The sequence below is a fragment of the Leopardus geoffroyi genome, chromosome B2 (genome assembly GCF_018350155.1).
Source record: "Leopardus geoffroyi isolate Oge1 chromosome B2, O.geoffroyi_Oge1_pat1.0, whole genome shotgun sequence".
Lineage (NCBI taxonomy): Eukaryota > Metazoa > Chordata > Mammalia > Carnivora > Felidae > Leopardus > Leopardus geoffroyi.
The window spans coordinates 59,319,697-59,343,058 of record NC_059332.1 but is presented as its reverse complement, the minus strand read 5'-3'; the positions used below and the strand labels follow the sequence as shown (position 1 = coordinate 59,343,058).

The window sequence follows — 23,362 nt, the reverse complement described above, 5'->3', positions numbered from 1 at the left end:
GACAGGTTATTAAAAAAAATAAGCATGCAGTAACCATATGACTCATCCATTTCTTTCCTAGATATTCATGTATGATCAATAAAAATGGGTACTACACAAAGACTCGTTCTTGAATGTTTTTGGCAGCTTTATTTGTTATAGTACCTGGAAACAACAATGCTCATCAACAGCTGAATGGATAAACAAATTGCACTATATCCGTATGATGGAATACTATGAAGTAGAGCTACCTGTGGTGGAGGTAGACAAAGCCCTTTTCTTGGATGGTAGACAATCACTAGCATATCTGAAAATCCAGTAAAAAAAGGTCAGCAAAATTCCATGCAGACTTTGGGTTATAGCTCTGATATATAAAAAACTTGGAAATTATCACCCCTGTTCTTATATCAAGATTAAGCTGAGCAAAATGAAAATCAAAGAATTTTCTTGGGCCCATCAGAAAACTGAGGTTGCAGTGGAAGATCAAGAGAGATGTGTGATGACAGAGAGTCACAGCAGAACCCTCTTACTTAGAGCCCAAGCCACTGGAGGCATACACTGATAGGAACGTTAAATGGCAATTTTAATGAATTGCTAAAGGCTGAGTGTGGACTAGTATAAGAAGAAGAAGCTCCTAGAAGCTATAATCTAGCTGGGCCCCCACAGTTTCATGGGTTTTACCTTCAACATATTTACCAATTTTTTCCAGTAAATATCTGAGAATGATCCTCTTGGGGCCCAGTTAAGGGAGGAGAAGAGTAATCCTTTTGAAACAAACCCGGGCATTCTTTATGACCAAAGCCTAGTTTTTAGGGGGAAAGTTTTACCAAAATCTTGTTTCAGAGCTATGGGAAAAGACATACCTCACATTCCAGCCCCCTCTGGTCTTCCTTTCTCACCTAAGAGGGTCAAATTGTATAAGGCAAATCATTTGTCAAGGCTACAGACGAGAGTAACAGATCCACTAAAATACTGAGATTTAACTGGAAGATTATAGAATGCTTGCTCTCCTTAAACACTAACATCAAGCCAACAGGACTTCAATATAATAATTATAGATTACATATGAAAGAGCTGCAAGAATCAGATGTTGTCTGTGAGGAGTACTTAGGAAAGTCCAAAGTCCAGAGGGGAGACAAAAACAGACACTAAATGAATTTGAAGCTGTTGGCACCTATAGTTCCAGAAAACACTAAATAAAGCCCAAATGCTAGACAAATTTACATAGATCATCACACAGAAGGCCCATTTACCTCAATTCTTACTTTCCAATAGCAGTCTGTTTGGGTTTCAACAAAATTGCAAGGCCTGCCAAAACACAAGAAAGAACACAGTCTGAAGAGACAAAGCAAGCATCAGAACCAACCTCTGATGACACAGACATAATTATGCAGAGAATTTAAAATAGCTATAGTCAGATGCCTAACCTACTGAGCCATCCAGGTGCCCCTAAATCATTCTTTTCCTTTTTCTTTTTTATTAAAAATTTTTAATGTTTATGTATTTTTGAGACAGAGAGAGAGAAAGAGAAACATAGTATGACTGGGGGAGGGGCACAAAGAGAGGGGGACACAGAATCTGAAGCAGGCTCCAGGCTCTGAGCTGTCAGCACAGAGCCTGACTCGGGGCTTTCTCGAACTCGTGAACTGTGACATCATGACTTGAGCTGAAGTCAGACGCTTAACTGACTGAGCCACCCAGGCTCCAGGAAATTATTCTTTTTTTTTTTTTAACTTTAGTAATAATAAAGTAAAATTTTAATAAGGATTAATACATTTGAAAATGCCCAAGGAATAATTTATTCTGCATTTTCTGTCACTTGTAATAGAGAGTACTTTGTCTTATATATGTTAGGGTCACGTAATAGTTTGCTGTCTGTATCATTTTATCTTTGCTGTGTGTTTTAATTCCTTTTTTTTTTCACAATATCTTTTACTTTAGGGTTTCTTTTGTCCCAGAAGCTTTGTTGTGATTCATTATTTCCCCTTTCTTTTTTTTTTAATTTTTTAATATTTTTTATTTATCTTTGAGACAGAGACAGAGCATGAGCAGGGGAGGGGCAGAGAGAGGGGGAGAGACAGAACCTGAAGCAGGCTCCAGGCTCTGAGCTGTCAGCACAGAGCCTGATGCGGGGCTCGAACTAACCGAGTGTGAGATCATGACCTGAGCTGAAGTCAGACAATTAACCGTCTGAGCCACCCAGGCGCCCCTTTTATTTCCCCTTTCTTGATTGGAGTTTACCTTTCCTTTAATTTCTTTGAATCACTTAGAACCGTGAGCTATCTTGAATTTGTCTCTATGGTTTTTATGTCAAGAAAATTACCTTGTAAATAGAATCACTTTTTTCTTAGTGTGAGAATAAACATCCTAAATTCTGTAGTTCTGCTTTATCTTTCAAAACTGTAACTTACAGGTCTTATTTTAATATACAAGGTGGGGATATTACAAGCAAGATTTTCTTGATTTTACGTTTGTTAGTCTAGATCTGAAATGACTAAAGGAAGGGCCCTGTCCAGGTCATTGATATCTCCACTATAGCCACTATTTCCTTGCTTGACTTGACATTTAGATCCTCAAAGATTGTGGGCCTCCAGCAGATATCAGAAGATACAATAATCATTTATCCAAGACTCAGTAAAGGGTGATTATAACTCTAGCAGATACTAAAAGATGTATAGGAAAGTCTTACCACTTCTATGACATTTAACATTTTCAAGGAATAATTTTAGAAAGCAAGGGTTGGTTCCTGAAAGGGGAAAAGTAGTTTAAGCTCTCAAAACATTTTTGGCAATGGAGCCACATACAGCCTCTGGGTTTTTGTAAATTTTAGTTATGTAAATTTCAATAAAAGATAACTATTTTAACAAGAACAAAAAAATTTCTTTAAAAAATTCTTATGGAAGCTAAAATGTATAGACAATGGAAAGAAAGTTTCACTTAATTTGAAAAAAAAAGAGATTGAGAATGTAGAAAATCATATTCTGAATTAAAGAAGGTGAGAGAGGAAGTCTAAAATAAGGCATAATTTATCCAAATTTTGATTTTATAAAACTATTTCTGTTTCCTAAAAGCAAATGATTACATTGGGGAAGGTATGATGCCATTATATCATCATTTTCTTCTTAGCATTAATATTTTTAACTTCTAGATAATGTTAATGTGCTGAGAATATTTTAGAGTATTACTAAATAACTTCTGATTCATTAGAGTGTATTCTGAAGTGTTAACAATTGTCTATACCTTTCAAGAATCTCATGAAATAAAAGGTTTGGTAAAAGTTAACTGCAAGATAGAGCAAAATTAATACAAAATGTATAATAGTAATTAAAATGATTGTCTTTAAAATAACTCCTTTATATTGTATAGTTACCAAACATCATTAATTCTTCACTTGAATTACAACACATTGATTTTTTTTCTATACCCATTACCACTTTAGATCCTGATATTATACACTAAATAGATTATAGCAAGTATAATTTGGATGGCTCCTTTAAATGTATTTTTTCTGCTTTGAATTATAAAGCATTCTAGGAAAAAAATATATGATCTCAACCAAGAGGTAGGAGATATGAATTTGAATGAGGTAAATAATAAACCTTGATGTAGTCATTTAAAATTTTGTTTTAACCGTCTACAAATGGGATAAAAATAGTGATACAATTAGGTTTTAATTACGTAGGTTGTATTGAAGGCCACACACATGGACACACACAGATACAGTGATGTTATTGCAAAATATTTTTTAGTGTAGGTTGCTTATGGAAAACCATTTTAATTCACAGAACACAAACTCTATTTCTCATAAGTAATCTTTAATAAAAACCACTTAAAAATGCTGAGGCCTGGGGTGCCTGGGTGGCTCAGTCGGTTGAGTGTCTGACTCCGGCTCAGGTCGAGATCTCGCGGTCTATGAGTTCGAGCCCCACGTTGGGCTCCGTGCCCACAGCTCGGAGCCTGTTTTGGATTCTGTGTCTGCCGCTCTTTCTGACCCTCTCCCGTTCATTCTCTGTGTCAAAAAAATAAAGGTTAATTTTTTTTAAATGCTGAGGCCTATTCATTGAGCATGTGGAATAAAAAGGAAAATAGTTTTAAAGTAATGACAGACTAAATTTAATTACTGGCCATTACAGCATGATAATATAGTATCATAAAATTATACATTTATAACTAAATGAGAAAAAGCAGGGAAAAAGTCCTGACCTTATTCCATCCCCAAGCCTAATCCTTTGATGTTCTTCATTCCTAAACTCATCCTTGAGATACACTGTCTTAAGGCCAATTCAACCTTCTAACATCACTGACCCAAATACACTCCTGATGTTTGCTCCATTCTTGACTTTCCTTAGTTTAGAATAATATAAACACGAAGAATAGAAGTGATTTTCAGGAAAACAACTGAAAATACAGTCCTGACACTATTTCCTGTTAAAAAGGCGCTTGAAGACATATCACAATGTGAGGACACATGTGGAGCGGTATCCAACATAGAGTTTTTGAGGTCAAACAAAGCTTTTCTTAGGAAATGATGTCTTAAATAAACTTTTAGGGGCTCCTGGATGGCTCAGTCGGGTGGGTAACCACCTCTTGATTTCAGCTCAGGTCGTGATCCCAGGGTCGTGGGATTGAGCCCCATGTTGGCTCTGCGCTGGGTGTGGAGCCTGCTTGAGATCCTCTCTGTCATTCACTCTCTCCCTCCCCACCCCCAGCCCCTTCTCCACTCATACTCTCTCTCTCAAAAATAAATAAAAAATAAATAAAAAGTAAAAATAAATAAGATGAGGTATTAACTCCCCTCTGTTGACTTCTTTATTCACTCTCCTTTTTTCATAGACTTTTTTTTTTCCCAAGGAGTTCTCTCCATCGGATTTTTCTGTGTCTTAACTCCTGTAAACCAATCTCACTTGAATCTCCAGTCACATCAATTAAACTGCATTGTAATCATCAAATTTAGTTAGCTCACTTCCTAATTTATAGAAGTACTAACTGCAAAAATTCTGGAATCCTTTCCCTCCTTTGGTTTCCTTAATAAAATGTAGTTACTTAAATACTTTTGGTCACCTTGAACATTACTGTTCTTCAGGATCTGTCATTTTTCACCTAAGTCCCTTTGCTTAATCTCATGTCCGGTTGGTAACTTCATTCTGAATATTCTTCTTCCTAAATTGGCTATCTCTTCTCCATTGCTTCTCCCTCAGTTTTAATTTTCAAATTTACCATTTTCCCCTTTTCTGGATTCCCTGCTAGAATTTTCATCTTCCATCATGCTGATAGCTATATTGGCATTTCTTTTTGTTTCTTCAAGTTTATTTGTTTATTTTGAGAGAGAGAGCATGTGCAAACAGGGGAGGGACAGAGAGAGAAGGAGAGAGAATCCCAAGCAGGCTCTGCATTGTCAGTGCAGAGCCCAATACAGGGTTTGAACTTAACATACCTTGAGATCAGGACCTGAGCTAAAGTCAAGAATCAGATCTTTGAGCAATTGAGCCATGCATGCTCCCCTATATTTACATTTCTAAAATACATATTTTGCCCTCGTCCACAATTTCAGTCTAATCTTTGGTGTCCAAAATGTGCTGTGTGGCTACCTAGAGGTCAGGTCCAATACATTAGAATTTTTAGATCTGTTCATTTTATCTCATACATTTTTTATTAATTTATAAAAATAAAAACTTTATTGTGGAGGCCATACTTCATGATGGGGTAAAAATGAAAAAGCTCACTCTTCTGTGGAATCAACTACAAGCTCATAAAAAGCTAACACAGTTCATGATATTATGTATTGAGCACAATCCAAATGAGTTATATGTATTTTTTCTAATCCTTAATGGCTATCTTTTATTGGATGTCTGTTATAATCCAAACACTGAAATAGACACGTTTTATTCAAATTATCCTTTGTTTATATAAAATGGATTTGTTTGAATCTATTTCTGTATTTTTTATTTTATTTTATTTTTTATTTTTTTTTTCAACGTTTATTTATTTTTTTTGCGACAGAGAGAGACAGAGCATGAACGGGGGAGGGGCAGAGAGAGAGGGAGACACAGAATCGGAAACAGGCTCCAGGCTCTGAGCCATCAGCCCAGAGCCCGACGCGGGGCTTGAACTCCCGGACCGCGAGATCGTGACCTGGCTGAAGTCGGATGCCTAACCGACTGCGCCACCCAGGCGCCCCTATTTCTGTATTTTTTAAAGGAAGTCATTTAAGATGATTTCTAAATGCGAATCGAAGAAATATTTCCTGTCTTTTATTAAATATTGAATATAACTTGGGCTTTATTTTCAGAGTAACTGAACTACAAACCTAATATAAAAATAATACAGCTTACATTACTTGAAATTACTCACTAGTTTTTCCTGTGAAATATTATCCTGGTAGCATCACTGCCTAATGATATTATGGTTGTAATTGTGTGCAATGCTATGAATGGCTCCATCATAATTCCTGGATTTCTAGGGTACTTGGATCAAGAATGTAAAAGATGTCATGTGAGATGATCATGATTCCTCATTTCAACTCTTAAACACATGAAATTGTGTGTGTGTGTGTGTGTGTGTGTGTGCGCGCGTGTGTGCGTGCGCAGAATATCCTTTGACCTGCTACTTTGGACAGAATTTCAACAGTGTCTTTATAAGTGAAAAACTAAGGCATAGACCATTACCATTTGAGTCCAAATTATAGCTTCTGATTCAAACGTATCCACATTTGATATTTATATTAATCACTGTCCTAATAATCCAAAGCATTTTGTATTTAGAGTATATAGAAGCAAATTGACCTCGTAGAGATTTTTCTTTCCTTTCTTTCTTTTTTTGCTTCTATTTTTATTTATTTAAATTTTCTGGAGACAGAAATGCAACTATCAAGTCATTTTCTCTTACAAAATATAAATGCACAATAATTAGGGACCCAGAGAATTCTGAGAAGCACAGGATTAGCCATGCAGTAATGCGAGCTCACATCTGCAGCTAGTCTAAAAATGTCACATAGACCTAATTCTGCTTCAACGCAAATGAAATTTGTTTCTTAGCATTTCAACATGGAAATAAATTGGTGACTGTGTTTGTTTAAACCCATTTACTACTTAATTTTTATTGTAACTTTTTTTGACTATGCCACTGGGAAAATAATGCACCTGTACAGGTGTATACTACTATACATTTGTGACTTAACAGCTACAAAAGTATTTCAGTGTTGCCTAGTGATCCTTCTGTGTTTTTCCTAATAAACATTCTCTCACATTTTCCTGTTTACTTCAGGTCATGTCCATTCCCCTCTTTCTTTGAAACTCACCATTTCCTTGATTGTCTCCTAGTTGATAAAGAAAATAGAAGATCCCACAAAATAAATTCCTCAACTTTCTGCCACCAAAGTCACAGTCTTAATCTATAATAAACTTCTTCCTTTTCTTCTACTCTGCACTGTATTTATTGCCACATATTTTCTTCTATATGGCCTTATTATCTCCCTTTGTATACTTCTCTCATGATTTAAACAAGATCAAGTCTTTTTCATTTTAAAACAACATTCCAACAACTTCACATACATATTGAAATCTAAATCTAAATCTAAACATATATGATTAATGTAATCAGATTTTGAACATTAGCCTAGCTTTCTCTTGTGCTTTTGTGTGTATACCAAAAATCTGGATACTTTTATAAGAAAATCACTCCACTCCACTTCAAATTTGGTATATGCTTAAGTGATTGTGACATATCCCTTCCCCTTGCCATCTTGTTTCTATACCTGGTCCTCCTGGATTCTTTCTCCTTAGTTAGGTCAACAGCCTTCAAGATTTTATAATTCTACCATTTAAATATTTCTAGACTCTACCAGTGTTGTTACATTTCTACTGCCTCTGTATCAATCAAACCATCATAGTCATTTCACTAGATTAGTGCTGCTGACCCCTCCACAAATGTCTTAACTCTCCCAATTGTGTCCACCAAGCCTCCTCACCCTGACATCATTAAAATAAAGTTTCCTCTTATTAATCTCCCACATAAAATTTTCAAGAGGCTCTCCATTACCCTCAGATAAAATTTGAGCCTTTTACTGAGGATGCATGCCCCATCTTGATGTAATCTCTCTCTAAATCAGGGACTTATATTTTATCATGATTTATTTTTTCTCTACACTTTAGAAGTTCAACTTCTCCTATTCAGAAGTATCCAATGTCACACTCTTCTCAAATCTTTAGAGAGAGATTTTTTCCGAGGATACTCCTCCCTTGACAGTTTCCCCAGATGATTCCATTTTATTGTTCAAGCTTATTCTTGTGTCCTATTAATATCCCTACTACATATTCTCATAATGCTCTAGACTATTTGTTTCATAATTGATCATGTTGATTGCCTAATAATTCTGTTTCCTTTATTAAGTTCTCAGTTTTTTACATTGATACTTCATTTCACTTGGTCACTGAAGAATTCCCAGTACCTAGCATATTGCCTTGCATGTAAATTGGGATCATATCTATTTGTTCAAAGTAGTCTTTAAATCTTAGCAAGATTACTAATTTATATTCAGAAGTTATGGCTAACATTTGAAATGAACATGATCATACATAACTTTTAATTCTAGGAAAGTTACAATTTTACATTTTCCCTATGCATATTTTATGGTAATATATTACTTACGAATTTATATTTTATAGATTTATAATACAACTGAATTTTCAAAGAGGAAATTTACAACTCAAATTTAATTTCTATATGATCTAGAATGGCCATTAAGAAATTGGACTTAATATAAATATTTGATACGAATTAACAAATTAATTGCGTCACATAATGGTATAAGTCATTTAACAACAAACTGGCAGTCAAGATATAGTAAAACATGACGGGATTTTGAATGGCTTGTAAATTCTTATATAATCTAACTCAATCTTCAGTACTACTATGTTAATTTAATACAACTATGTTAATTTCATTAAATGAATATATTTAATACATTCTTATCTATATAAGAGTGAAAGGAATTAAAACCCATGTGGCCTTAAAATGTAGACTGGAAAAATAACATCACTGACATCAAAAGAGCATGTTTTTCCATTACACCTTTTCAGAATTTAACTTTTGTTGCGATCTTTACAGTTTTTTTTTAATTAATTAAATACTAGAGTGATTTACAGAAAGAAAACCCTCAATGAGTTGTAGTTACTATTTTTTTAATTGGGTCAATATATTAAATCTCAAAGATTGCTATTTTTTTGTTTTGTGGGTGGTGGTAGTATTTTTTTTTTTTTTTCTTGCCTCTGGGAGTAATGATGCCTTACCCACAGGTTTAATCCCATGGTCTCCCCTTTCATACCAGTGGTGAGTGATGAAAGAGAAGTCATTACATAATACCTGTACTTACCATCCTTTTATTATTCCATTTTATACTTCCTTTTCCCTCTTGGCCTACTATATTCCCACAATTCTGCAGAAGTTGGGTGATGTCTCATTCTGAGTTTGTTTATTTACATAATGGAATTTTCTAGAATCTCTTGTATATCTGGGAGTTCTCACCTCCTAGATTAGAAGATCATGGTTTGTGCATTATGGCTTATATTTATATGAAAATACTATATGAACATTATATTTAAATCATTTTTTCTTGCTTTTTGGATGGTGTTTTTTAAAGCATTTTCTAAACCTAATCAGAGAGCAATACTTATATCTGAAGAAAATTAAAACCATCTATAAAGGAACTTGCTTATTGTTGTATTTTAGTTTTGTTGAAGCTTGGTGAAAAGAGCATACAAAAGATTGCAGTAAATTGCTGGTATAATTATATAACAATAAGAAACTTTTCAGAAGCAGGTAATTCTATAGGACAGGATCAGGTGCAGTATATTTGCACCACATTTTTTCTGGCCTTGTTTCACAAAGAAGGTGCATAGGTGGTGGCAGCATAGTCTTTGCAGGAACCAGCTTAGAATTGTCTATATAATTAAGTAACTTCACTAACAATGTATGTTTTTATGTTTAAAGGGATATTTAAATCAGTTGAACTCTACTGTTTCTTGATCAAAATCCACTTGCATTGGGAATAGAAAAAAAGCCAGTTCCTGGGAATCCTTGAACAAAATCTCTGCTTGCAAATTTTCAGCAACACTAAAAGCCCATTTTGCAGCAATTCTTTATGACACTTTTCATGAGAGACTGTAAAATACAATTTCCCAAAATGATTAACAAATCAATTATGCTTCTGAGCCTGGTGGTTCTTCATAGAACATTTATAAATGGAAAAACAACATGTAAATGGCAATTTGTGGAAGAATGGCATACACAACCATTATCATATATGGTGAATTGGACACTAACAGAAAACATCTGCATGGACTTCTATGGAGATTGCTGGTTTGGGGATGTAAATACTAAAATGAACACTTCAGGCAATCAAGTTGTTCCCCAGATTTGCCCTTTGCAAATTCAATTGGGAGACATCCTTATAATTTCTTCTGAACCATCTCTTGAATCTCCAGAAATAAATTTGATGAATGTTTCTGAAGCATCATTCATTGACTGTCTGCAAAACACCACAACTGAAGATCAGTTACTTTTTGGTTGCAAACTAAAAGGAATGCACACTGTTAATTCTCAGTGGCTGAGTGCCGGAACACATTATTTTATCACAGTAACAGCAAGTGGTCCATCGTTTTGTCACCTGGGGCTACGGCTAAATGTGACAGTGAAAGAACAGTTCTGCCAGGAACCTCTGAGTTCAGAATTTTGTTCTGGGCATGGTAAATGTCTTACTGAGGTTTGGAGCAAGACATACAGCTGCCATTGTCAGCCTCCATTTTCTGGAAAATATTGCCAAGAACTTGATCCATGTTCTTATAAACCATGTGAAAATAATGGCAGTTGCATTAATAAGAGAGGAAAATTGAATAAGCAAGGATATGAATGTACCTGTTACCCACCATTTACAGGTAAGATTTTTTTTAAGTAACGTAATTCTGTTAAAAGAGGAAAATAAACTGAATTCATATATTGCTACTTTCCAAAAAACAAACTACACTTCTAAAAATTTTGTAGATTTTTTACTAAATTTGGATTCTGGACACAAAATTCCCATTAGGCATTCTGTAATTTTTTTTTTCTTATTTAAATAAGAGGTTTTTTGTTTGTTTTGTTTTTTTTTTAAATTTTATTTTATAGAGAGATAGAGCATGCAAGCAGGGGAGAGGAGCAGAGGGAAAGAGAGAATCCCAAGCAGGCTCCATGCTCAGCCCATAGCCCAAGGTGGGGCTCAATCCCATGACCCTGGGATCATGACCTGAGCCAAAATCAAGAGTCAGATGTTTAACCGACTGAGGCACCCAGGTGCCCCTAAGATTTTTTTAAAAGCACATATGTTTTACCCGAAATACCTACTTTCACATCTTTCCCCAAATTTCCTCTTAATGTCTCATGTAATTAAAAAAAAAAAAAACATTGGAATAATATTAGCTGTAGAATGAAATTCCCAAGTTTATGGTATTTAAGTTAAACAGCTGTAGGTAATAATGTAGTAATTAAGTGTGGATCTGAGTGGAAAGAGGTAAGGAGGTATGTGCTTGGGTAGAAGGCATGAAGTAGCTTGGCAGAACTGAAAAAGAAAAGATAATTGTAAGCCCAGAGCAATGTGTTTAATGGATGTTGATATGGCACTTATAAAGTGATTGGTAGATAATATTGGAAAGGAAGGAAATAACTTGATATAATTAATAAAATTGGTTACAGTAAGGTAAATGAGAGGCAATGGTGAGGAAAGGTTATAAAAAAAGAAGGCATTTGGTGAATAGATGAAACCAGAAGGGCAATCTAAAAAAAATGTAAATTATACTACCTGAGACTGAAGTTAGGATTAAAGGGAAAATCACTGTCACCACTTGAAAGTTTACTAGGGAATCTGCGACATCAGAGGAAAATAAAAAGAAATACTGAGAAATGTAGGGGAATTTTAAACTACAGGGATTAATGAATTTCTTTTAATGGGAGTTTCCGAGACCTGGCATAGAGAGTTACAAGGTTAGTGGGTAAGATGACGAAGATCTAACAAAGGGAATTGCTTGATATAGTTTCCCAGTGATAATATGGGAAAACAAATAACATGTTGGTAGTATATTTTGCTCAAGAGAAAGGAAAGAGGGCTGGATAGATATTGACTAGAGCAGATGAGGCTCAAGTATATAACTGTAATTTGGGGGGACAGGGTTTAGGGGGCTTCAACAAGGTTTTTCTTGCATGTTGCTGTCAAGACTCTATTGGAGCCAAGTTTGAGAAGGCTGTATAATAAAATGTAATGGAATATCTCAATAAATCTTTGTAGGCTCTAAAGTTCACCTAAGCCAATCTTTCAGAGTAATTTTAAACTACCAAGACCATTTTATTTTTTTTTTAATTTTTTTAATGTTTGTTTATTTTGGAAAGTGAGGGAGTCACAGAGCATGAGTGGGAGAGGGGCAGAGAGAGAGAGGGAGACAGAATCCAAAGCAGGCTCCAGGCTCCGAGCTGTCAGCCCAGAGCCTGATGCGGGGCTTGAACTCACAAACCGTGAGATCATGACCTGAGCTGAAGTCGGACGCTTCACCGTCTGAGCCACCCAGGGGCCCCAAGACCATTTTAAAAGTAAATCCCAGCAATATCCACTGAACATCCTATCTCTATAACTGGGATCAAATTGCCATTTGACTCTTATTGGCATCGGTGAACAAAGATGTAAGTAACTTTGACTCTCTCCAGAGTTTATCAGGTAATTAAAATTAAGACAGGTCAGCAAAAAAGAGAAAGCACTCAAGTTGCTGATTTTAGGTGAATGAAAAAGCAATTTGAGAGCTCCTAAAGCATCCATTTTAGTTTGTCCAAAGAATTTTAAAGTATATTTGGCCAGAAAATGTCTACCATCTATCAGAATATTAATTGGCACATGTTTAATCATATACCATGGAATTCTATTTCAGTGGTTTTATCTTAGTTGCATAGAGTAGTTTGTTTCTACCCAATGTTTGTTTGTTTAATAGAAACACAGCCATAAATAATTTAAACCGTTAAATGTTAAACACCATAATATTGAGCATATACCATAATGACACTTTAATTATAATTGCTTCAATTTTAAATCTCAGATGTTATAGAAATATGTAGAATTACCAAATAAATTGAGAATATTAACTGTATTAATTTGCTAGTGATGCCATAATAAAGTACCATAGTTTGAGTGGCTTCAACAACAGAAATTTACTTTCTCCCATTCTAGAGGCTAAATGTTAGAGATCATGTCAGCAAGATTGGTTTCTTCTGAGGCCTCTCTGATTGGTTTGTAGACAGCCATGTTCTCCCTGTGTCTTTCCTTTGTATCTGTCTGTATGATCCAAACATGAGCCACATTTTATTAGGACCCACCTTAATGACCTCATTTAATTTTTTATTACCTTTCTAAAGATCTTGTCTCCAAATACAGTCACACTATGAGGTCCTGGAGGTCAGGATTTCAACATATGAATTTTGACGGCTCACTATTTAGCCCCTTACACTGATTGAAATAGATTATGACCTATTGAACATTCTATTGTTAATTTAGTTTTTGTACATGGAAATATTTGGCACATAGTTATATTTACTTAAATTTTAATTGTGTTGGGGGTTGTTTGGAGGTAAATGAAGGAAGAAGAGTTCTGTATTAGTGAGTCAGAGCTGTCAGTCTATAAAGAATTTGAAAGGAATCAATGATAATGCCAAAAACTGCTTACAAATTAAATTAAAAATTCACTTAGAATGGAGGGGTGACTAATTTATTGAAAATTATGTACAACAGTTTTATAGTAACATGTGTCCATTTGCCATTGAATGTCCTGGGCATATTCTACAAAGGATATTATGAGCCAATTAACTGCATGGAAAAGTATTGTAAACAAGGTTATGGTATACGATATTGTAGGATCACAAAAGTGGGTATAAGTGAGATTTAGAAACTTGACAGAACAGCAAGGGCAGGAAAATGTAGAGTTTAGAAGTTCGTGCCTAACTTCTAAGAATCCAACAGCCTTTTCTTTATTTCCCCATAATTTTAGATTTTATTTTATTTTATTTTATTTTTTTATTTTATTTTTTATTTTATTATGAAAAGAACACTTAATATGACATCTACCCCCTTAACAAATTTTTAAGTGTATGATATATTAATGTTGACAGTAGGTACAATGTTGTACAGCAGATCTCTAGAGCTTATTCAACGTGCTTGACTGAAAGTTTATGCCTTGGTTCCTCTTCAGATAGTGTCAATCTTTTACATTTTCCTCTTTGGAATTATCACCTTGGCTAAGTTATAGGGCTAAGACAGTATACTTTTGAATGTATCACTTTGTAAATTACCACTGCAGTGCTACCACTGTATGTTGAAGAACATATATTATTATTATATACTGTCGAAACATGATTAACATTCAAATTATCATGAAAATAACTAAATCTCAAATATCAAGAATCAGAAAAATATTTGAATATATAGTGGGGGTCAGAAGTTGGAAAACCTTATGTCAAATTTATTGAAATTAATTTTTGTTGCAATTTTTTTAAGTAGATATGATGCCCAGTGCAGAGCCTACTGAGGGCCCTAACCTACCAACGCAAAGTCAAGACTATGAGATCACCACCTGAGCCAACATCAGGAGTCAGACACTTAATCAACTGAGCAACTTTTGTTTCAATTTAAATACATCACTATGGCAGGGCCCCTGGTAGCTCAGTCTCTTGAGCATATGACTCTTTGATCTCACCTCAGGTCTTGACCTCAGGGTCTTGAGTCAAGCCCCATATTGGGTTCCACATGGGCTTGGAGCCTACTTAAAAAAAAAAAATATATATATATATATATATATGTATATATGTATATATGTGTATATATATGTATATATGTGTGTATATATATATATATATATATATATATATACACACACATCATCATGGAGTATTATTTATTAATTAAAATTACATTTTGTCAAAATTTTGATCATGATTTTCTTTTTAATATATGAAATTTATTGTCAAATTGGTTTCCATACAACACCCAGTGCTCATCCCAAAAGATGTCCTCTTCAATGCCCAATTTTTGCTCATGATTAAAGAATTTAGGAAAGTTGATGACCATAGTTAACTATATACAATGTAAATATTTTTAATCTAGTTGCAAAATTAATTTATTTTCATTTATATAGGCATACATTGTTCAGAAATTATTGGCCAATGTCGACCACGTATCTGTTTCCATGGGAATTGTGGCAATATTACTGCAAGTAGTTTCATCTGTGAATGTGATGAACCATTTTCAGGTAAAAAATGTGCATATAATATGTATATACACATGCATACAAATCATTTTAATTGTTTTATTTCAAATTAAACTTGAAATGTTTCATTTATTACTGAAAAATGTCTTTAAGCATTGGTGTCTCCAGCCACAATTAGACACCTAAAGACTCCTTTTGTGGGAGTGCAACAAAAAATGCACGTCTTCCAAATTACAGAGAATGGTAATATTTCTTCGTGTTTCTCTTGGAGGTCCTTCCTCCTAACTCAGTTGAGGGAGATTTGAAATTTTAGAATACATTGGCCACTCTTCCATAGTAAGAAGGGTTGGTAGCAATGCAGGCAATAAGGACTCCCAATAACTGTCTTCAAAAAAATCTTTTCAGGTCTTGCATTCCTCAAGTCTTCTCTTTCCTTAAGAGAAGTTATGGAGTTAAAATATTTGTACAATATTTTACCATATCCTGCATTATGGAAACCATATAATTTATCTTCCAAAACATGACATTTTTGAGCAAAAGAGGTAGCTAAAAGCAGTTACAATTATATAATATTTGAAATGTTTATTTCAAATTGGTTTCATTAAATAGGCAGACACATAAAGTTGGCTGATTCTTAAGAATAGTTCTACTTTTCATAAAATTGTTTTGAAATAAAATAATTGTACTTTGATCTTTGATCTCTAGAAATAAAAGGAAATTTTAAAAACATACTTTATGTTGATTATCTGAACATTACCAAATAATATAAGCAGAAACTGTGTTTAGCCATATATATCTTTAATAGTATGTTGTTGGGGCGCCTGGGTGGCTCAGTCGGTTAAGTGGCCAACTTCGGCCCAGGTCATGATCTCGCGGTCCGTGAGTTCGAGCCCCGCGTCGGGCTCTGTGCTGACACCTCAGAGCCTGGAGCCTGTTTCAGATTCTGTGTCTCCCTCTCTCTGACCCTCCCCCATTCATGCTTTGTCTCTCTCTGTCTCAAAAATAAATAAACATTAAAAAAAAATTAAAAAAGAAAATAGTATGTTGCTAATATTTTTATGAGGAATGAATTTTTCAATGTGGTCTTATTTTATTGTTTTTTAATAACATTATACCCAAGGTTCATTTACAATTGACAAACTTGAAATTGTTCATGCCTTCAATTGACATTTAACTATGCCATTCTTAATTGAGGCTATTTTCACTGAAATGTTGAGGCTCGTGTTAATCTCAAAGGAAATTTGCTAAATGGAAAGTATTCTCAATTGTTTTTTTTTTTTGTTTTTTGTTTGTTTTTGTATAAAACACATAAGTTAGGTTTTTCATAGGAGCCATATTTTTATCCTGTTTGACATTATTTTCTTTGACAAATATTTTCAAACATTTACCTCATGAAATAAATGATCTCCACATATGATGCCTTTGAATATTTGGCCAATATTAGGTACTGCAACATTATAGGATTTCTCAATTTATTTCCGTTATGTTCCAGTACATAAATTTATCCATGAAATATAGGATCCCCCTCATGTTGCTTTCCAAAAGTCTAGTTATTCCAAAGCACAGTTATAGTACTTATAATATTTGCACTTTTGTACTGAGTATGTTGCATGTCTCTGTTGTTTTATGCAACAATAAATTTTAATTTCTTTTTAAAAATAAGGACCACTCACTAAAACTTTCAAAACCTGATATTTTGTGTGCTTAATTTATTAACTTGTTTGATTAAATGCTTGTTACTGAATGTGAACAAGATGCAAAGAAAATTTAGAGGGTTCTTTCACTAAAATGTCAAAACTTCTCAGAGGCATTTGGGCTTATTTTCAGTCACTCTTCAGGAGCTTAAATATTTCTAAAATCCAAATGTTAATGGACAGCAGCAAATGAAAGTACATTTTGCTAAGTCACACTTTTTTACCCCTCATTCTAGCTTTGTCAAGAAAATTTTTCTGGTCCTGTGTATATTTAAAATTATTTATAAAATTTGCAACTATACTTTCAATTGTGTGAATATCACTAGTTTGTATTAAAATATGAATGATGTCTGCATCACAGTAAATTTCAAGTATATTTCCTTCCCATCCTTATCTCAATCCCATCCTTTTCTCAACTTGATCAAAATATTGTATATCTCATGTGTATAACATATATGTATATAATATATACAAAAATTATTTATAATTTTAACAGAACAAATAATTTTATCTTTGAACTTCACTGAATTTTCAAATACGTTCCTAATCTCTTCAGATACCTTTCCTTCAACAGAATAAACTTGTAAAGCTTTATTTTAATTCAATGAATTGGATGGAAAATTCAAACCATTATTGAAATTTACTAATGATTTATTTGAAGCCTCTAATTTTACTAATAACAAGCAGCTGGCATCTTTTAACTGTGTATGGATTTGTTGTGTTAATTGAGCTGACACATTTATATAACTATCACTTCACTTGTTATATGTACGGAGAAACTTGCAATAGAAAATGAGGAAAATTATTTTGGGACAGTCATTTGATCTAAATGAAAAGACATGCTTCACAGAGTGATCTGTAAGAATCCCTTCTGCATCTGCACCTAATTCAGCATTGGCAGACAGTCTTCTAAGATAATTAACATTTAAAATAGATGCTGATCATTTTTCAACTAATGTGTAACTTCTGATTTTCAAATAGTCAGTGATGTCACTAATATTCTGTGGTGGATCATTAATAGTGACATAGTATAGGGGCAAACTGCATATTAATTATCAACTTTCTGGGGAAACATAAATCTGAAACTTTTTTCTTAACAATATAAGTTGTTTTTGGGGGGCATCTGGGTGGCTCAGTCAGCTAAGCATCTGAGTGTTGATTTCAACTCAGGGCATGATCTTATGGTTTGTGAGATTGAGCCCAGGGTCAGGCTCTGTGTTGACAGCACCAAGCCTGCTTGTGATTCTCTGTCTCCCTCTGCTCCTCTTCCCCACTTTAATGCTCTCTCGCTCTCTCGCTCTCTCTCTCTCTCAAAATAAATTACATTTAAAAAAATATGTGTGTATATGTATAGTTTTTTTATATAATTGCATTTTAAGTATTTATATTAAAATAAGAAACATCAGCACAAAACAAAATATGTAAATAATAGTGTATTTATGCCAGAGGCTTGCAAACTTTTATTTTTTTTCTTTGTTTGTTTGTTTCTTCTTCTTCTTCTTCTTCTTCTTCTTCTTCTTCTTCTTCTTCTTCTTCTTTTTCTTTTTCTTTTTTTTTTTTTGCAAACTTCTGTAAAGGATCAAATAGTAAATGTTTTATACTTTTGAGCCGTATAGTCTCCACTGAGGTAACTCAACTCTGCTATTAGAGCGTGAAAGGAGCCATAGACAATATTCAAACATACTAATCTGGCTATATTCCAGTAAAACTTTATTTGCAAAAATAGGTGTAAGGTCACATTTGGCTTAGAGTTATTGTTTATCAACCCTCAATTTATACCATACCTGTGATCAATCGTATGGCCAAACTTCTATAGCAAGAACATATAGATAACTCCCTATAAACTCTGTTAACAGGACTTCTTGTCCTCTATTTGTCTCTCATATAATACATGGCTATACTCATAATTCCCTGTGGTTACCACTGGCCCATTTGCAAAGGAAGCTTTGTGCTGGTAGGGCAGCATTATCAGATCCTTCTCCTCCTGTCCACTGAAACAATAAGTAGTGAGCTATTTGTAGCTTCTTGGGTCTCCAAAATCCAATAAGATATCCTTAAATGAGAAATATAATATACTTTGCATCTGGAAAAGATTGGGAAAAGATAAGTAGGTTATCATTTGTTAACTTGCTAGTTTATCCTCATGTTAAACAATATGCTTTCTATGTATCTCTAACACTCCTAGAAAAGACCATTGCAGAATTTAAAGTACAAAGTGGAGATATATCAAACACATCTCTATTTATCTAATGAAAGTGTGAATAATGTTACTTTCTTAGAAAGTCCAGGACAAATGGTAATTTGGTAAGTTGGGGGGAACTGTTATCTTGGCAACATTCTGTCTTACACTCCAAGGCATAAACTGCTGCTACTGCCATGTGCAAACTAGGATGATGACTCCTTATTAGAAGATCTAGGAACTATTATAGATTGGGATATTTTAGTACCTATTTATTGCATTACTCTGTGACTTAAAGCCATAGACAAAAATGTACAGGAAACAGCATATTTTTTTTTAACTTTGTATGTATATATGTATGTATGTATGTATGTATGTATGTATGTATGTATCAGTCATCAATTAATATAAATCAAGACAGCAAATAAATAAGGTGTAGAGTCACCACTCCTATTTTAAAACTAGTGATCCTTGGGACGCCTGGGTGGCTCAGTCGGTTGGGCATCCGACCTCAGCTCAGGTCATGATCTCACAGTTCATGAGTTCAAGCCCCACATCGGGCTCTGTGCTGGCAGCTCAGAGCCTGGAGCCTGCTTCGGATTCTGTGTCTCCCTCTCTTTCTGCCCCTCCCCTGCTCATGCTCTGTCTCTCTCTGTCTCAAAAATAAATAAAATATTAAAGAAATTTTTTTTAATAAATAAAACTAGTGATCCTTTACAAAAAAAAAACATATTCCTCATTTCTAAGACAACCTCAAATATTATGGAAGAGTGTGAATAAGAACAGTTAGCCATGAGGTCAGCTGCAATCTCAGACATATAAAAGTAGAATTAATAAAGTTCTAATAAAAAACTGTATGAAATTATATTCTTTAATTGTAATTCCAAATTTGAAAATGTTATGTAAGATTTATGTATCTGTTAAAGTGATTTCCTCTAATTTTATAACTTTGTAAGGTTTATCGCAAGAAACTTTATCTTTTTGAGCAATTCAAGGAACCATTGAAATTCGCATTCTGTAGATGGTTAGTCCTTACTTACTTTCAAAGTTTTACAATATGATTTTGATAGAAGAACAAATGATTGTCAGAAAATAAACTCTTCAGTCTTAGTTTAGGACTAATTTATAGCTACAAAATTAATTTTAGTTTCAAGATTCAAGAAGCTTTATTTGCAAGGCAAGTTGGGATCTCTGTACCCAAGATGAATGATTTAAAGAAACCATAGCATGGCATTGAAGGAATAATCAGTTGTTCAGGATATTGTAACCTCAGGTAACAAGAGGTCTAAATTGTCTAGTGGAGGATACTCTAAGATATTTTGTTACTTTAAATCAGTTTAAATCAGAAGGTGGGCAGAATATTTTCCAATATAAAGTAGATTTCCCCATTTTTAAAACCCCTACCAGTAGGTAGAATTTATGGAAAATAGTATTTTGTTCATGGAAAGGAAAGCTAGCAGGAGCTAAATCAGATATAACTTTTTTCATTTTTAATGATTGAACTTTAATCCTACTTGAAACTCAATTCTGATAATGGTTGGGAAATTAATCTCAGTCAGTTCAATCTTGGTTCTAACCCCCTGCCATGTAGAGAATTGAACTAGTCCTTGTTCTCATAAGTGTAAGTTGTTAAATATTATGAATAATCATATTACATGAACTGATAGGCACTCTACCTGTACACTCAACTCTGAGGCTTAGTATTCATAAGATTTGGAGTTAAACTTATGGCAAATATTGATGCAAGTAAATCTAACATATTTACTAATGTACATAATTTTTTAGGTGTTGACTAGGAAAGAGTTCATGTACTTTCCTCTGGACAGTTATTATTTTTACATTGTCAGATTTCATTTTGTGGTATTTTTCTTCTTGATTCTTTGGTCACTGTGATCATTATCAGCATTGGTGGTGACCTATGTTACGGCATAATCCACAGTAGCATAACACTAAAAAACAAAGATTCTGGGGCGCCTGGGTGGCACAGTCGGTTAAGCGTCCAACTTCAGCCAGGTCACGATCTCGCGGTCCGTGAGTTCGAGCCCCACGTCGGGCTCTGGGCTGATGGCTCAGAGCCTGGAGCCTGTTTCCGATTCTGTGTCTCCCTCTCTCTCTGCCCCTCCCCCGTTCATGCTCTGTCTCTCTCTGTCCCAAAAATAAATAAACTTTAAAAAAAAATAAAAAAAAAAAAACAAAGATTCTGTATCTAATTATTAACATGCATGATTTCCTTTGATTCCTACCATACTCCATCCTGATAAAGAACTGAAACTCATTTTGCGTCTTCTGATTAGTCTTCCTTCTTTTGTGATCATCCTCCTTTCGTTGACAAAATAATGAATCCAAGTGTTCCTCATCCCACTATAAATCGTCTGGAGACAATCCATGTGTCCACTAAGTATCTAGTATATATTATTCACCTTATAAATAGTAATTACTGGTAATTACAGGTCTCAGGATGATCATGAAAATTTTTATTTCTTGTGTTGATAAATGAGAGCAGAAATTGATTACAGATAAAAGGGCTTTGAATGCTCAATAAATTATATAATGTAGCTAAAATCATAAAACATACATGTTGTGACACTTTACCTTTTTGTTACTATTGGATAAATATAATAGTTAACTACTATTTATCATGTGACTTTCTTTTTACCAGAAAATAAGTACATTAAATAGTTAATCTCATCTCTATTTAACCTTTTGAGAAAATGGTGGAAATAGATTCATAACTTGGATTTTTTCTCTCTAATGGTATTGATCTTATGCCAGTATGTAATGTTACTTCTCTGTTTTGTTCAGTGAAAAGTTAATTAAATATTTAACAGTGAGGCAATGTCAGTGTATATTTGTATAGACCCATAGTATCCTATAGATCTTGAGATCCAGTAAGGCTTACTTGCTTTGCCATTTTTAAGTTGTCTTGCTTCATTGATTTGAATTTAATTTATCCATTTTTTTCTTTTAATTTAGAGATAATTCGTTGACTTGATAATATTGTCTTCTGGCCTTTATTATTTTTCATACAAAGTCAGTTATCATCTGCATTACTGTTCCCTATGGATATGTCTTTCTTTTTCTCTAACTGATTTAGTAATTTTATATTTTGTTGATTGACTCTACCGTGCATAGCCATGGTTTTCTTTGTATTTGTCCTACCTGAGATTATCAAACTTCTTGGATTTGTAAGGTAATGTTTTTCACCATGTTGGGAAAGTTTCAGACCACTTTAAATTATTTTTTACTGCTAAAATTTCTTTCTCCTTTTCTTCTACAATTACATATTTGGTAGACACCTTATTATTTTCCTACTTGTCTTGTCATTCTGGCATAATTCATTTTAGGGGAGTCATTTTCCTCCCTGTATCTTTCCTTTGAGTTAATTTCTATTGTTTTGTTTGTTTTGTTTACTGATGCTTTCTAATTCTGCCTAGTCTTGTTCACTCTTCAAGGACTTTGTAGTGTGTGTGTATGTGTGTGTGGGTTTAATATTTTTAAACCGAGATATAATTGACATATAACATTATATTAGTGTAGTATCAGTTATATAACATAATGATTTGATATTTGTATATGTTGTTAAGTGATCAACCATGATAAATCTAGTTAACCTCAATAGACTTTCTTTTTCTTGTGAAGATAGTTTGTATGTTTTTATACAGTTTTATTTTCTGTGAGAAAGTTCATCTGAAAATAGCAGTAACACAAAGTAACGCCAATGTGAATATTTCTTTCTTGCGCTCTCTTGGTTTTTTTTTTGTTGTTTTTTTTTGTTTGTTTGTTTGTTTTTTTAAAATCTCCAGAACTTTTTTTTTTATATCGAAACAGGTAACTTTGAAGGGCACCTAAACAGGGATTCAGGTAGATAGATGTTATTTTAAAACAAGTGTATATAATTAGTCATAAAGATCAATTTCTGGCAAAGTGATCCTGACTGCACTTAACATATGATGATAAATATTTTTAAATGAAATTCACAACTATAGATGGAGCAGCTTTGGTAAATGAAGCACTGTCAAGTGCTGAAATTCTAGAGAAAGAGAATTGAGTAGCTATGATAAATATATTATGTCTTGCTCAAATAATTTTACCTCATACAACCAAGTACATTTTCTAAATATATATTTTTATTTTATTTTTTTTAATTTTTTTTAACGTTTATTTATTTTTGAGACAGAGAGAGACAGAGCATGAACAGGGGAGGGGCAGAGAGAGAGGGAGACACAGAATCTGAAACAGGC

The 23,362-nt window shown here is 33.8% G+C and overlaps 1 protein-coding gene across 1 annotated transcript in view; it reads left to right on the top strand.

Annotated features, from left to right (window-relative positions):
* Positions 1-23,362, top strand: part of LOC123608564 (protein eyes shut homolog) — a 373,016-nt gene that overhangs the window by 186,604 nt on the left and 163,050 nt on the right. The window contains exons 2-3 of the mRNA XM_045498670.1: positions 9,967-10,910; positions 15,177-15,290. Of these exons, the coding sequence (XP_045354626.1) occupies positions 10,118-10,910; positions 15,177-15,290 (907 nt within the window). The 5' untranslated portion in view covers positions 9,967-10,117. The remainder of the gene's footprint in view (positions 1-9,966; positions 10,911-15,176; positions 15,291-23,362) is intronic.